The 14,974-nt window shown below is 47.2% G+C and overlaps 1 protein-coding gene across 5 annotated transcripts in view; it reads right to left on the minus strand.

Moving 5' to 3' along the window:
- The window catches only part of ARHGEF6 (Rac/Cdc42 guanine nucleotide exchange factor 6), a 117,675-nt gene that overhangs the window by 7,467 nt on the left and 95,234 nt on the right, over positions 1–14,974 (minus strand). For 2 of the 5 annotated variants that reach the window (XM_072626560.1, XM_072626564.1), the window contains 7 exons: positions 12,592–12,675; positions 10,658–10,736; positions 8,642–8,781; positions 7,165–7,290; positions 5,298–5,318; positions 3,952–4,045; positions 100–195 (listed from right to left, as the gene is read on the minus strand). In XM_072626560.1, the coding sequence (XP_072482661.1) occupies positions 100–195; positions 3,952–4,045; positions 5,298–5,318; positions 7,165–7,290; positions 8,642–8,781; positions 10,658–10,736; positions 12,592–12,675 (640 nt within the window). Of the gene's footprint in view, positions 1–99; positions 196–3,951; positions 4,046–5,297; positions 5,319–7,164; positions 7,291–8,593; positions 8,782–10,657; positions 10,737–12,591; positions 12,676–14,974 lie in introns of all 5 variants that reach the window. The other 3 variants (XM_072626562.1, XM_072626561.1, XM_072626563.1) reach the window with 3 other exon arrangements.

The following is a 14,974-nucleotide window of genomic DNA, read 5'->3' on the forward strand; positions in this document are numbered from 1 at the left end:
ACACTATGCACCCAGTGACATGGGAGAGGCAGCCATCATGGAGAAGCTCCCCAGGTGTTAGGCAGCAATAGATACATCCCTGCGGGGAGAAACACCTACCTGAGCCATGGCTTTGCTGAAGGCCTGCACTGGCACTGGTGCAGTAGGCCTCAATCACTCTCAGGATCTGGGCATCTTCTTCCAGGGCTGCCGTACCTGGCAGGAGAAAAATAGCAATCACTTTGCAAACACCCCTCCAAAGAAAGCCTGGACCTAAGCCATGGGGTACCTCCCTCTGGATGATGGGAACAAGGGAGAATCCATAATTCAGGGCTACACCAGCACCAAGTCAGGCCTTCCTCTTTCCCTTGAAACCCTGGCAGAAGGGAAAGCATTTCTCATCCAAAGTATCACATCACAGGAGCCTTACAGGACCATAGATAGAGTGGACAGTGACCTCAGAAGTCATTCAAGCATTCCTCTATTATTTTACAGAAGAAAATATTGAAGCCCAGAGAGGTCACAGGGCTGTATTCTCACTGTAACTGGAAGGGACATTAGAAGTTATATAGTCTGACCCCCTCATTTTACAGATGAGAAAACTGAGGCTAGAGAGGGCATGCCCAATATCACACAGGTAGTAAATGACAGAGGCAGGATTTGAACCCAGGTCTTCTGACTGCTCATCCCAGTACTCTTTCTGCGTATCATGTCCTCCTTTAAAATGCAGCTCCAAGGTCACCTTTCCACATTTCACTGCATCTATCTTCCAGCCCAACAGTACAACCCTTGACTCGCCTACCCCCCTGCTTGGCATCATTATACAGTAGGACCTGCCATGGTGCTTGTGGTGGGAAACAAGGGTAATGGCCATGCCCAGGCTTTCAGTGTCATAACAATCACAGCCATAATAGTAATTCCCTTGAGCCCCAACTCATTGTGAGAGGGGAGGTATGAGAGTAAGGAGGAAACTGAGGTACAGAGACATGAACAAAGTGACTTGTTCTGAACCCAGCTCCTTTGAGTGTTCCTCCCACTGCACCATACCCAGTCTGGATGATCTGGGTTCAAATCCCACCTCTGCCACTTACCACTTGAGCACATCACTTCATTCACTCCTCTGGGCCTCAGTTTCCTCCTCTGTAAAATGAGGACAAAAAGGACACCTACCTCTCAGGGTTGTCATGAGAATCAGGTGAAGTAATAAATGAAAAGCAACTCTGCAAATGTGAACTCCTAGGAACAGGTGGGGACTGGGACTGACGCAGGATTTGATTGGACCTGCCAACCACATAACCAAATCTAGGGTTTCCAAGGAACCCAAGATCAGATTCTACTGGATTGAGTTAACCCTCAAATGTCATGGACACTTTCTTATCCCATCTGTTTCATGGCCCTTTGGAAACCCAGGAGTTCTCTGGGCCAGAGATAATACTCACTCCTTAACGTAGGCCTCAAGGACGTAGCCAATGGCCAGCCTGCCCCATCACTGCTTAAGAGACACTGGACAGACTTTTTTAGTCTGATTTTTAAGTCCAGCCCTCCCCCAGTGGTGGTCACATTTCTGTGGCTCATTTCTCAGGTATTAGTAAGTGAGGGTATTTATATAGTGCTTACTATGTGACAGGCACTATACTAAGTCTTTTACAATGATCATTTCATTAACTAGCTGGTGCTATTATGACCCCCATTTTACAGATGAGGAAATTGAGGCAATTCACAGCACACTAGAGTGTCCTCAGATTCTGAGAAGGTTTCACTCATGAGGCCTGGCTCATGTACCCCTAAGTGACTACAGAACATACCCCTATGCAATTGTGGGCTTGGGAGGGGCAGTCTGAAAGATTTCCCACAAAAATGAAGCCAAGTGACATCTGACTGGGTTGCCCATAAGGTATAAGGGAGCATCTTGGCTCAAAGGCATCACAGCTCTCCCCATCCTCCTCTTGGTGTTCAGTCGTTTCAATCGTGTCTGACTCTTCATGACCCTCTTTGGGGTTTTCTTGGCAGAGATACTGGACTGGCTTGCCATTTCCTTCTCCAGCTCATTTGACAGATGAGGAAACTGAGTCAAACAAGGTGAAGTGATTTGCTCAGGGTCACACAGTTAGTAAGTTGTCTGAGGTCAGATTTGAACTCAGGGAGAGGAGTCTGGCTGATTCCAGGCCCAGTGCTCTGTGCACTATGGCGCCATCTAGCTGCCTGCCCCACCCCTCTGGCCACCCTCTACCTTTACACAGTGGTATAAAATCCAAGCCTACACATATAACTAGCCAGCCTGTTCCAACCTAATATTCTGGCTACAGAAGGTCTTAGGGAATGCAGGGCATCCACTGAGCCTGGGGACAGCAGGGATGCTGATGATGAGCATCGGTCTCCCACAGATTCAGAAGGGGAGTCACGTTTGAAGGCCTCGGTCAGGGGCTAAGCTTCCTTAAGAGGCTTTGGAAGAAAGGAGAGAAGTAGCTGCCCATGTAGCTGGACAGCACCCATTGCCAGGGTACATGGACCATCTGTGGCTGGGTCGTGTTATAATGTGCTGGGTGTAACTTGTGCTTTATGGTGTCATGTGCTTTTCTTGCTCTATCATGTTTCTATTTCACATATTAGCATGCAATGATCTCTAGGCACTGTGTTCAACTCTGTAGGTGATGCTATTTGTGGACCTACTGTGTGAGATTTGACTTTGTCCATATTCACTGCTGCTACTTATGCCATTATCATAATAGCTAGCATTTCTATAATGCTCTATGGTTTGCAAAGAATTTTACATACATTCTATCATTCATTTGATCTCTTCACCAATCCATTTTACAGATAAGGAAACTGAGATTGAGAGAGATGAACAGACTTGCCCAGGATCACCTAGAGTCAGAAGCAGGATTTGAACCCAGACCTTCCAGAATCCAAGTCCAGAACTCTAGCCACTATGCTACATTGCCTCTAAAGGCCCCAAGAAGAGAAATGGCTTGCCTGAGGAAATAAGGCATGAAATCAAGATTCGAATCCAATGCTCTGACTCCAAGTCAGGTTTACTTTTCCCATTGACTCCCACTATAGTTTCATTTTTGAGACCCACAGTTTAAGAAGCGCTGAAGAGGTCGAGAGTAGAGAAAATTTAAGAAGCCCTGAGTCTAGTCCATCCCCCCATTTCACGGCTGAGAAGCCTCAGGGCAAGGAAGGCCTCATTGCTTTAGCTGAGGGTCACTGGGTAACAGGCTCCTGGAGCTGGAGCTGAAAGGGACCTCCTGGGCCTTCAAGTCCAACCTCTCCCTTTTTACAGAGGAAGAAACTGAGGCCCAGAGAAAGGAGGTGACTTGCCCAAGGTCACATAGTATCAGAAGTAGGATTTGAACCTGGGCCTTCCTGAATCTAAGTCCAAAACTCCAGGCACGATACCATGCCCACTCCCATAATCTTGAATGGAATTTTCATGTGACTGCCTTGATGGAGCTGCCGATACATGCAATGTACACGGTTCAATACCAGTATCAGGGCACCATCCATACTTTTCTCTAAAGAGGCAAGTAGGTGGCAGGCCCATAGATAGAGCAGTGGACCTGGAGTCAGGAAGACCTGAGTTCAAATCTAGCCTCAGATACTCCCTAGTTGTATGACCCTGGGCAAGTCACTTCACCACTGCCTGACTCAGTTTCCCCATTTGCAAAACAGGAATAATAACAACACTTACCTCCCAGGATTGTTGTGAGGATCAAATGAGGTGAGATTTGTAAAGCTCCTAGAGTAGTGCCTGGCACACAGTAGGCACCACATAAACATTTATTCCTTTCCTCTTCCCGTTCTCCCCTTCACATTCCAAAGTGCCTTTGAACCCTCTGCTTCCTCCACCACTACATGGCCGTGCCCACTCTTTGGTTCTACTCATTCCTAGAGTAGGTAGGAGTGGGCACAGGTGGCATTACTCAGAACTGAGGATCCCGAAGCCACCACTTGCCCACCCACAGCACTTACTTTTCCTAATGACATATTCTTCCTCTGATGCTTTTCTCTCCGTTTTTCTTTTATGGAGAAATTTCTTCATTGTTTTAGGACTCTTGCTGGAATCCTGCAAGGGACAGAATGTTCCTGATATACTAATTCCTTCCAAAAAAGCAGAACCCAAGCTCAAAAAGACAAAGACGTGCAAAGAGAAGGCCCCTGCCTGCATTTGCCCAGTTATCTGCACTAGGGTGGGGGGATAGCTTGAAGCCACTGAAGAGAGAAGCCACTCAAGTTCCCTCCCAGCACTCCCTGGGGTGAGCACCCAGAAAGGTGGCTACAGAAGCCCCAAGAAGGCAATGCCCTGTAGGTCCCCCAAGGATGCCACTTGCAAATAAAGAGAAATGGTAAGGCTCCTGGGGAGGCCTGGATTTGGGGTCATCAGGAAGTTTCAGGCAGGTTTAAAGGATTCATTCTGGCAAGATTTCTTTGGTCCCTACGCCAAGTTGGGGAAACTGAGGCTTCACTGCCTCAAGGCTAAGTGACTTCCACCAATGTGTCAGAGACAGGAACTGAATAAAAAACTTCTTGGTGCATAGGACTGGCTTTTGGTGGCCTAATCAATGTTTCCCCAAACTCTCTCTAAGTGACTGAATGTACATAGCCATATCTGGCCAAATTTTGAACAGGTACCTCCCATACTGACAGGCAGAAAAGGAACAGATTTTCAGGCCCGACTCCTAAGTTGAAATCAGAAACTGGCACAAAGGAGATACAAAAGGTTTGTCCATCATTCCACAGGAAGAAATCGATGGGGATCCAAGAGTTGGAAGGGACCTGGAGGTCACAGAACCCCAAGTCCTGTCCCTGTAGGGCAGTGTATTATCAATCCTGCCTCTGACACTTAACTATGACCTTAGTGGGCAAGTCCCATGAGTTCTAGATGAGTTGCCAATCTGTACTGGTGGAGAGAGTTTACACATGGGGAGAGATCCCTACCCTGATGAAATAACAGGTTCAGTCACAGCTTTCCTTCCTCCCTACCCCAACCCCCTCCCACCACCATTCAATCATGTGCTACCTTTGGAAGGTCTAAAAGACCCCATTTTCTCCCCCAGTCACAGTTAACCCTTTCTGACTTGAAAACAACAAGGAGGGGGACGAGGGAAGAGGGGGCAGAGGGCGCGGGGAATGCCATGCAGCAGTTCCAGGCCATGGGCCAGATTAGCACAGATCTCCCAAGTACTCACCATGGTGGGCTTACATTCTCAAGTACTGACAGAGGGGAAGCGCTTCGTGCATTAGGAGGAGGTATATAGTAGGGCAGGGCAAGCATTAGGAGGTCACAGTAAGGCTGCGGGGACACTTGCTACCCTTACCTTTAAGATATAAGACATCCTCTAAAAAGGGATATGTAAAGAAAGAGAAGAAAAGCGTGAGAAAGGTTGATTGTTACACCAGCCAAGTCCACTGCGCAATCATCTTAAACCGTCAAGGGAAATGTTAGTGCTGCCCTTAGCCCCTCAGGAATGGGCACCGCCATCCTCACAGCTTTCCCCATTAGTTTTCCATTGAAAATCATGCGCTAGCCCAATGAATGCAGCTCCGTGCAGAATCCCAGATGTTGAAGACACATTAACCCACTCCCTCCAGCAGGGGGACAAAAAGGTTCATGCCTGAAGTTTTAATAGATTAGTTGTGTGCAGAGGGATTTGGGGGTTTTTGCCTTACCAGAACCTAACCATTTTCCCACTGATGTGCCTGGCCCCTCCAAAGATGCCTGCCCATCCTACGTGACTCCTGCCCATGGTCTCTCTCATTTTAATGGTTTAACAGACACAGAATACTTAAAAGAGACAAGGACAGAGGCTGCTGGGAAACATAGGGCCGCTACACTCAGGCCATCTTCAAAAGAGGACCCCTGCATGATTGGGGAAAGCCAGAGCAAATGGAGTGTTTCTCAGTCCCCCTCCTGGGGACCCACATAAACAGAAAAGTCAACTCAGGTTCTGGCTTCGACAAAGAGATCAGTGAGTCCTAGGGGGCCCCCACTTTCTTCTGATCTTTTCTGCTCTGAGTGCTGAAGCCACACATCTGGCAAGGCAGCCAAACATCTGCCTTGAAAGTGATATGGAGGGGAGCTCAACTGTGTTTTATCCCCTGACCACCACCCAGAGGGATGCTTTCCCTCACCTCCCACCCTAGCTTCCTACCCCAAGAAGGCTGCTTCCAGCTGACAAAAACAGGTGCACTCAACACTGAATCAGACCTGGAAAAGGAACTTTTACTTGTGATTGAGCATCTTTTCTGAAATCGGAAACCAAGACTAGAAACAGGTCAGGGAAATAGGCTCTGATGGGCTGGAAAAGGTAAAAACTGAACACAGGTTACGTCAGCTGGTGACTGGGGTTTCCTGGCTACGACCTGAACAGGAACAGGAGGGTGAAATCCCCACATCCCCTAAGCCCAGTAGGCTCTCTGGGCTTAACTTTAAGAGGCTCCCTTCCCCCTTCTTCTGCGAAAGCTTTTACAGAGAATCCTCGCTCCTCGACGCCTGCAGTACATCGGGCCTTGACTTCCCAGTTCTGACCTTCCCTCTTCTGGCCTTCCCATCTGAATTCACTTTGATGCTTTGCCATCTTCAAAAACAGGTGACTCATGAGCAATTCTACCACTCCCACCTTTGGAGCTGAGAAACAGTTGCTGAAAAGCAAGAATGCTGAAAGAGGGCTCAGAGGAGCAATTCAGCCCCACTCAAAGAAACTGAGGCCTCAAGAGGGGAGGGGAGTTGCCCAAGGTCCAATAGCTCATGAGTGGCAAAGTCAAGATCTAAACCCAAGTGCCCTGACCTCAAATCGAGCACCTTTTCACCATCCTATGCTTCCCATTTCTTATTTGTAACTTGGGGGTGAGCTGTCCAACATCATAAATCACTTTAAAGTCTGATAGTTCATTAAAGATTCCAAGTAGGGTTGAGTTGGAAGCTGTTGCACTTAGGACTTAGGTACCTACAAAATAAGCAGGGCACACAAAATGGGAGCCCAGCCTGTGGAGATCAACAGCCTGCGGGGAAGTCAGTAAATCTCACAGTGGAGACGATGTAGAGCTACCACTTAGGTTCTAGCGAAGTGTATGGGATCCCAAAAATGTTGGTCCAGCCCCTAAATGACCCTCTGCCAAAGGGAAACAAATGGCCCTGAAACTCCCTTCTCCACACTAAGAAATAGCCCCTTGTAATGAGATTACCTCTTTGTAACCTAGAGCTGCAGAAGGTCTAAGAGGAGGTGCGGGTCTGAGACAACTTAAGCTCCAGGGCTTTTGGATTGGGGGAGGCTCCAGGGCTCCTCGAGGTTGGCCGGCAGCACTAGAAGACTGGGAAAATGGCTCATGAGATGCTGGCATTCTGCCATGTCAACACTACCATGAGGTACATGAGGAAAGAACAAGTCATAGGCACAGAACAGAGAACAGCAGAGCTGCAGAGAGCCCAAGAGAGCACCTAGTCTACCACCAGCCCCCACCTCATTTTTCAGGTGGGCAAACAGAGGCCCAGAGTGCTTGCCCAGGGTGGTTTCACTGGCTCACACTAGACTAGTCCACCCCAGAAAACAGAAAGGGGAAGATGAGTTACCCCATGTATGGGTGGGAGAATGACCTAAAGTTGTGACGCTAAATTTTCCCATCCCAGATTATGGGATTGCTTTGCCATGTGGACAATGTTAAATGTACTACCCCATCTAAGAGATCTATTATCTGTTTTCTCAAAGCTTAATTGACTTTTTTTTTAAAAGATTTCAGGCAGGTTCTATTTCCTAAACTTAGAAAACAGAACAGATACAGGGAATACTGGCCTCCCGAGTTTGACTTTCAAGTCACAGCTTCTTTGGTAGAGAAGTCATCTCACTAATCTGGATTTGGGGACATCAGAACTTGGGGGTACCCCTCCAGGGGGCGATCTTTAATCACTTTTTAGTCCCCTTTGAACTCTGTACTCAAGGATGACAAAAGAATCAATTCTAGGGACAGCCAGGGTGAGGCAGCAGGGAACATGGCCCAAGCACTTAGAACTAAGGGAGGAAGGGAGCACACTTGCTCCCAAGCAACGGAGGGAGGAAGTGAGAAGAAACACCCAAGGGGGAGTCAGAACATAACGTTCAAACACTGGCTTGGCCACCTGCTACCGTTTGAGCTTGGGCAAGTTGCTTGACCTTGCTGAGTTTGTTTCCTCTTCTGTAAAACAGGCCTAATGACATGAGTGCTAGCTACTCCCACAGGGCTTCTGTAAGAAAGGGGCTTTGGGAACTAGAAAGTGCTATAGTGATGGGAGTTACGATTGTTATTGGATTTGTGATTGCTTACAAAAAAACTGGCTCATTCGCAGATGCTCCCAAGTAGAAACTCCTGTTGGAAACCATGAGCTGTTAGCTATTGTTACAGCACGTTTCTAGCTACAGGTGACCAAACTACAAATCTCTAAGAACTAGTGTCTACGTCACTACTGTGGGCTGTGCATTAGCATGTCTCATCGTCTATGTTAGGAAGTTTTCTGCCTGCCAAAAGTCAGTATAAGGTGCAATATACAAACACAGGCCACATGCTGGCGGCTTTTCAGAAGTCTTCGACACACAGGGCGACACACGGGACTTGCCGTGGAAGCAGAGAGACTCATTGATACCTGGACCTCATCAGACTCCCCAGGGGCAGAACCTAGCCCAGTGCTTACAGACGGGGCACTCCACGACTGGGTTTTCACGAGCACACCACCTGCACCAGTGCCCCTAATCAGTCTGTGCAGATGATCCAGCCACTCCTGGAGATCCTGGCTGCTGGGACAGAACACCATCATCCTCTCGAACAGGGGGCCTGTAAGAGGGAGAACATGGAAGATGAGCCGACCTCGGCTGCTGGCCTCGCCACAGGTGGCTCATGGCCCTCTGCTTTGAAGGAGTCATGTGTGGAAGACTCTCAGCCCCATGAATCCCTGCCCACGGCTCCTATAGGGGCAGCAGCCACAACTACTGGAGATCTAGAAAGGAAAGTTCTGGCCTTCCAAGTCCTTGGCACCGCCAAAAGGTTCCATGTCCGAAAGTGCTCTCATTTTATCAGTGAGGATGACATTAAAAAAGAGATCTGACCATGTGAGTTGCCCCTGCACTCTAGAGACTGTGGGGCCTTTCCATCTGACATGGAGCTGAAATCTCACCATTAGAATGGGAGCTCTGTGCTGACTCTTCTGTTGGCATCATCAACATCAGCACAGTGCTTTGCACACAATAGGCACACAATAAATGCTTCATTTATTTTACCTTCATTTAGAAGTTCTCCAAAAGTAATGTGTTGTAGGTCACAGAAACCGTCTTGTCACTTTCCAGCCATGTCTTATATTTTGTTCCTTACGTCCCATTAAAGAGACAGTGAAACCTCAACAGAAAATGTCTCTCTGGATCACAGATTTAAACCCTTTCTTGGTTGTTGTTCAGACTGATGATTTCATCAGTTTAGGGAAGTCCTAGTGTGGAAATTCCTTCCACAGACAGACGGACAACTTGTCTGTCATTTCTACCTGACACCCTGAAAGCTGAAGGGGCTCACCCATGGTCATGCACTTTATATACACCCAAGGTGGGACTTGAACCCAGGGTTTCTTGATGCCAAGGCCAGCCTTCCATGCTATCTCTTGCAGTTTTGATTGTTTGGGTATAGAGAATACCTAATGCAGAAACATCTGCCACAAATCTAGTCCAAACACTATTCTGCAGTGTGGGACCTCAGAGACTTGCCTTGGCCTCAGAGAGGCTAAGTGCTTTACCCAGGGTCACACAGCTAGTCTGAGGCAGGATGTGAATCCAGATGTTCCAGCTTTTTCCTCCATTAAAAAGTCTCCAGATGAGCACTGTGGTCCCTTCTGAGCCTAAAATTCTATGATTCGGCAGACTCACCCCACCCCCCAAGGGAGTCCATTCCATTGTCAGAATAGTTCTCACTGCTAGGAAATCTTCCTTTCCTGTATGCCTCTTTCCCACCCCCTCCTCCTGGCCCCAGGACATTTTTTTTAGACAAAATCAAATCTTGCATTCTCCCAGGGTGGGTGAGAACCAAGCCTATCCACAGCCTGCTTTTCCTTCCTGCTCCCAGACGTGGGACCTTTTAAGACCTCCCACCTGAAGATGGAAGGCAGGAGGGAAAGGATGGGAAGCTGCCCTCTGTCATCCTTGTTCTGCCTCAATAGCTCTTAATTAAGTTCAACAAATATTTTATTAAGCACGTGCCATGCGCTGGGCACTCTGCAGAGTGCAGATGGCCCAATGAATGAATGAATCAATGAAAAAGCATTGATCAAGGGCATACTATGTGCCAAGCACCGTGCTAAGTGCTGGAGACACAAACGGAGGACAAACTGAACAACCCCAGAGGCCCTGACCTCAAGGAGCATATTGTCTAATGGAGGAGCTAAGACAGGGGTCCTAACTAGGATGGGCTGAGTACATGGGAAAGGGTCAAACAGATTGCAATGGCTGAGAACCCTGCTCTCACTGAACCAGGACAGGGAAGGCTTTATGGAGAAGGCTGCCCCTGAGCAGGGTTTTGGATTGAGAGAAGGGGAGAGACTTTCGATTTCATTCCTCTCCCATCTTTCTGCCCATAAGAAATCCAGGGAAGACTCGTTGGCTTTGCCACCATGCTCATGCCAAATGCCACCCCTGCCCCTCCAATGGTGGAGGAGCCATGTGGTACTGACCTGCTATTTCAAACGAATAGTCACTGCCTTCACTTTCATCCAGTCTTGTTAGCATCATTCCCGAAATTGGGAGTTTTCCCTGCCAGAATGAGAAGAGGTTACTGATGACTCCAGATCTCCAAGGGCCCACTCATTCTTGTTATGATTTCTGACTTTCTCAGGAGCTGACTGCTGAGTTTTTCATGTGAGGGTCATGGGATCACGGATGTGGAGCTAAACAGGGCCTCATAGACCAACTAGACCGAGCCATTTACTTCAGAAATGAGGAAACTAAGGCCCAGAAAGGGTGATTTGCCCAAGGTCATACAGTCATGCAGGGCCAGGGATGAGATGGGAGCATGGGTCTTCATGAAGCTATGCTGGCTCTCTTTCATTTATCAATACATCTCTCCAATGTGAATTTTAACTTGCTCAAAGAGAGGAAGGAATGGAGAAACTCCTTGCAGGAGGCTACTAATCAACCCTCATTTCATTTTGGACTGTCTGTCACCTCTTCTTAATGTACTGATCAGAACTTGGAGAAGCAGAGCTAGAACTCACAGGGGTCACTGAGGCCTGTCACAAGGCTCTGAGCTGAGAGGGAGAGGTGGGGTATGATGCTTATGACGCCTCCTCCTCCTACGGGAAACCTGAACAATCTCATTCTCTGGCCCAGGGTTCAGGCTGCCACTCAGTAGGGCCCAATGCTATCCTGACCTTTTCCTGGGGCTGCCTTCTCATCAGAGTGGGCTGCCCCACATGGCCTGGGGTCCCACTAAAAGGGACAGCCAGGCTTAGTGTGAGGGCTGGGCTCAGGGAGGGGGCGTCCAACTTACAGTAAGCTTGATCATAGCTCTTCCCTGTCCCTGGCATTCCCCACACATCATTTTTCATTGTGTCCTTCTGTACAGTTAACAAATTCCCCTTCATGCTAGAATGTTCCCTCTCACATTTCTTTCACCTTCTGGTGTTCCCTGAACCTGCCTTTCTCCTGAAGGCCCGTACTACTGCTCTTGGTACCTTCTCCCAGACTGGCTGTTTCTTCTCTCCCGCTCCCAGATGCAACGAGCCAGGGTAATTGGCATCTCCTCGCTGCCCATGGCTACTTTCAGACCCTCCCTCTGCTGGTGTCACTCAGCAACCATGTCTTCTCCTTTGAGGTTCACTCCATCTTATCCAGGTCCTGGTTGTTATCATTTATAAACCTTTAGGTCATTCTCCCCCTACTCCACAAAATTTAGTGACTGGCTCAGCATCTGTCCCCTTTCAAGCGCCCTGGCTTCCCAATTCCTCAACCTTCCCAATCTCCATGACCTCTCTCTCCAGTCGCACACAGAAGTGGACATACTTCAGCTTTGTCCCCAGCTAAGTTTGCTCCAGGTGCCAGAATTCCTAATTAGTCATTCCTGAAAGTCTGAGGCCTATCTACTAGGTGTCAGTGACTTTGAGTTTCGGATGTTTCTAAGGCCCTGAAAGAACTGAGATTACAGACCAAGGGAACTCTTACTTTTTTAAAAAGTCTAACAAGGTTCCTGAAGTGCACAGCTTGGAGAGTCTAATTAGGCAGGGTGGCTATCATTAAGGTGACCTTTTTCTTTTCTAAATGTCAGTGATGTGAGGTGGGCAAGCGCTGCTGTTAATACTGTCTAGACACCCCCTTAGACCTCCGGTATGGATGCCTGGCATGACAGCCAGAGCAGAGAGCACACAGGATGCAATCATTAGGAGGAAACGAAATATGCCTTGAATTAAGGACTATCTGCCCTTAAGGGATGCATCTAACAATTAAGGAAGGCAGGCCCAGGTGTGTGGGTGGGTGGGCAAGAGCTCTGCGCTGTCATGATGACACCAGTGATGATGACAGAGGTTCGATGCATGCAGAGCAAGGGGCACCTGAAGACAGACACTGGTTCCAGCAGGGCTGCGCTCAAGAGCCAAATCAACCAACCACTGACCTGATAGATAAAGCCGCTCATCCGAGGACTTGCCGATATCATGAGCAAAACACTCGGAAATAACAAGAAATACCTTTCTTCTTTCTGTGAAGGGGAGAGAGAAAAAAAAAAACCATGAAGTTCAGAAAACAGGTATGGTTTGTTAAGAAGTCCTAAAATTCAAAAGGATGATGCAGCAAATACACCAAGCGCTGGGTATGGAGTTAGGAAGACCTGAGTTCAAATGAGGTCTCAGGCACTTACTAGCTGTGTGAACCCTGGGAAAGTCACTTTAGCTTAGTCTGCCTCAGTTTTCTCAACTGTAAAATGAAGATAATAATAGCAACAACCACACAGGGTTGTTGTGAAGACCAAATGAACAACATATAAAATGTTTTACAAACCTATCTATACTGTATATGTGTGTATATGTATATATTATATGTATGAATGTGTGTATGTATGTGCTGCATATGGATGTAGATGGGTATACATGTGTATGTATATGCATGTAGGTCCATGTGGATGTCCAAGTACATGTATGCTATATACCTGGAATATTTTCTAATTGCTGGATCACAGGATCCTAGCTCTAGAGCTCTGGCTCCAAGGCCAGGAACCTGAGTCCTAGAGGAGCTGAAGTGACTTGCCCAAGGTCACATGGACCTTTGTTTTGTTTTCATGGTTTCTCCCATTCATTTTAATTCTTCTATTCAACATGACTAAGGTGAAAATGTATTTAATAGGAATGTATGTGTAGAACCTATATAAAATTGTATGGCGTCTCAGAGAGGGAGTGGGGAAGGAGGGAGGGGAAGGAAAAATCTAAGATATATGGAAGTGATTGTAGAACACTGAAAACAAATAAAATAATTATTTTTTAAGAAAACTGAATGAAGCCACCAGCTCTTACACTTGTATTTTAAAATGAGCTTAACTTCTTGTTTTTAAAGATAACAATAGTTTTTATAGCACTTTTATAAGCTTCCCAGCAGCTCTGTGAAAGAGAAAGCATAATTTCCTTTTTTACAGATGAATATGCTGAGGCTCAGAAAGGCGAGCCAGTCAACAGGCCTGTAATGTGCCAAGCACCATGTTAGGCACTGAGGACACAAAGACAAAAAGAAGGATCAGAGACAGGATTTGAACCCAGGTCTTTCTGATCTGATGCTGCCCTACCCCCAGGATCCCTCACTAAGGTTCTCTCTTTGCTCCAGTGTGAGGTGTGACCTTGCCTCCCTCTGGGTAATTCCCCTTGGCCTTTGGAAAGCACTACCAATGGTTCCTGCAGAGTCACAGGCCTCAGGCATCCTTAGATTTGGTATTTCAAAGATGGCCCCAAGCAGGCCCAGGAGACAGGCCTCAGCCTGGGACAACAAGGGGCCAGTAGGATATTAGGCCACAGCCATTAAGTGTGCAAAAACACAGAGCAGCTTCCCTAAGCTTCGACACTAGGAAACTCCCCATGGTTAAGACCAAGCAGGTTGAGCTTCCATACTCACCAATGATTTCATTTTATATCATAAAAAATGATTTCTAAATTTGTGAGATTGGTAAAATGAAGACAGGCTGGGGAAAGGGAGGTCAGGAATGGGGGAGGAGAGGAAAGGGGATGAATTACATAGTGCAGGAAGCTCATTACCAGAAGATTTGCATCAAATGCTTGGTCATGATGCATTGGAATACTCCAGAACAGAGTTACCATTCTTTCAGCCACTTATAGATCCAGACACAAACAGAACTGACTTAGGCAGGGTCCAACCAGAACAAGGATTTTTCTAACCTGGGATCCATGGACTCCTTGCTATCAGGAGGGTCCATGAACTTGGATGGGGAATAAAAATCCATCTTCATTTCCACTGATCTCTAACTGAAACTTAACATTTCCTCTAATTATTTAAAAAAAAAAAAACATGATTCAGAGAAGGAATGTATCCACAGGCTCTCCCAGACTGCCAAAGGGGTCCATGACACAGAGAAGGTTAAGAAACCCTAGGCTAGAGAGGGACCATCAAAAACTCTCATTTAGTTACCAAAAAGTTAGTCCCCAATGGCATTCTATGGTCTTGGAAAAGAGAGGCAAACTTATATCTTGCTATATTTCTTTACCACTTTCCCTAATTCAGCCATTTTAGAAGAGTTCCTCTATCTCTCTGTGTACACCCTCTCATCCTTCCCCCAGTCCAAGGACCAAGAGAGTCTCACCTCAACTTGAAAGCTAACCCCACAGGTGCCCTAGAGTCCATGACAAGCCCATTCATGCCTTATCCCTCGTTCAGAATCTGCAGTACCTTCTTTATTGTACTTGGAACTTTTCTACCCTAAAAAAAGCTAAAAACCCAACTCCTTCCTTCAACCTGACCCCATCCTGCTACCCCTTCCACCTACCTACCAAGTTCTTTCC

This window comes from Notamacropus eugenii, chromosome X (genome assembly GCF_028372415.1).
Source record: "Notamacropus eugenii isolate mMacEug1 chromosome X, mMacEug1.pri_v2, whole genome shotgun sequence".
In the NCBI taxonomy this organism is placed as follows: domain Eukaryota; kingdom Metazoa; phylum Chordata; class Mammalia; order Diprotodontia; family Macropodidae; genus Notamacropus; species Notamacropus eugenii.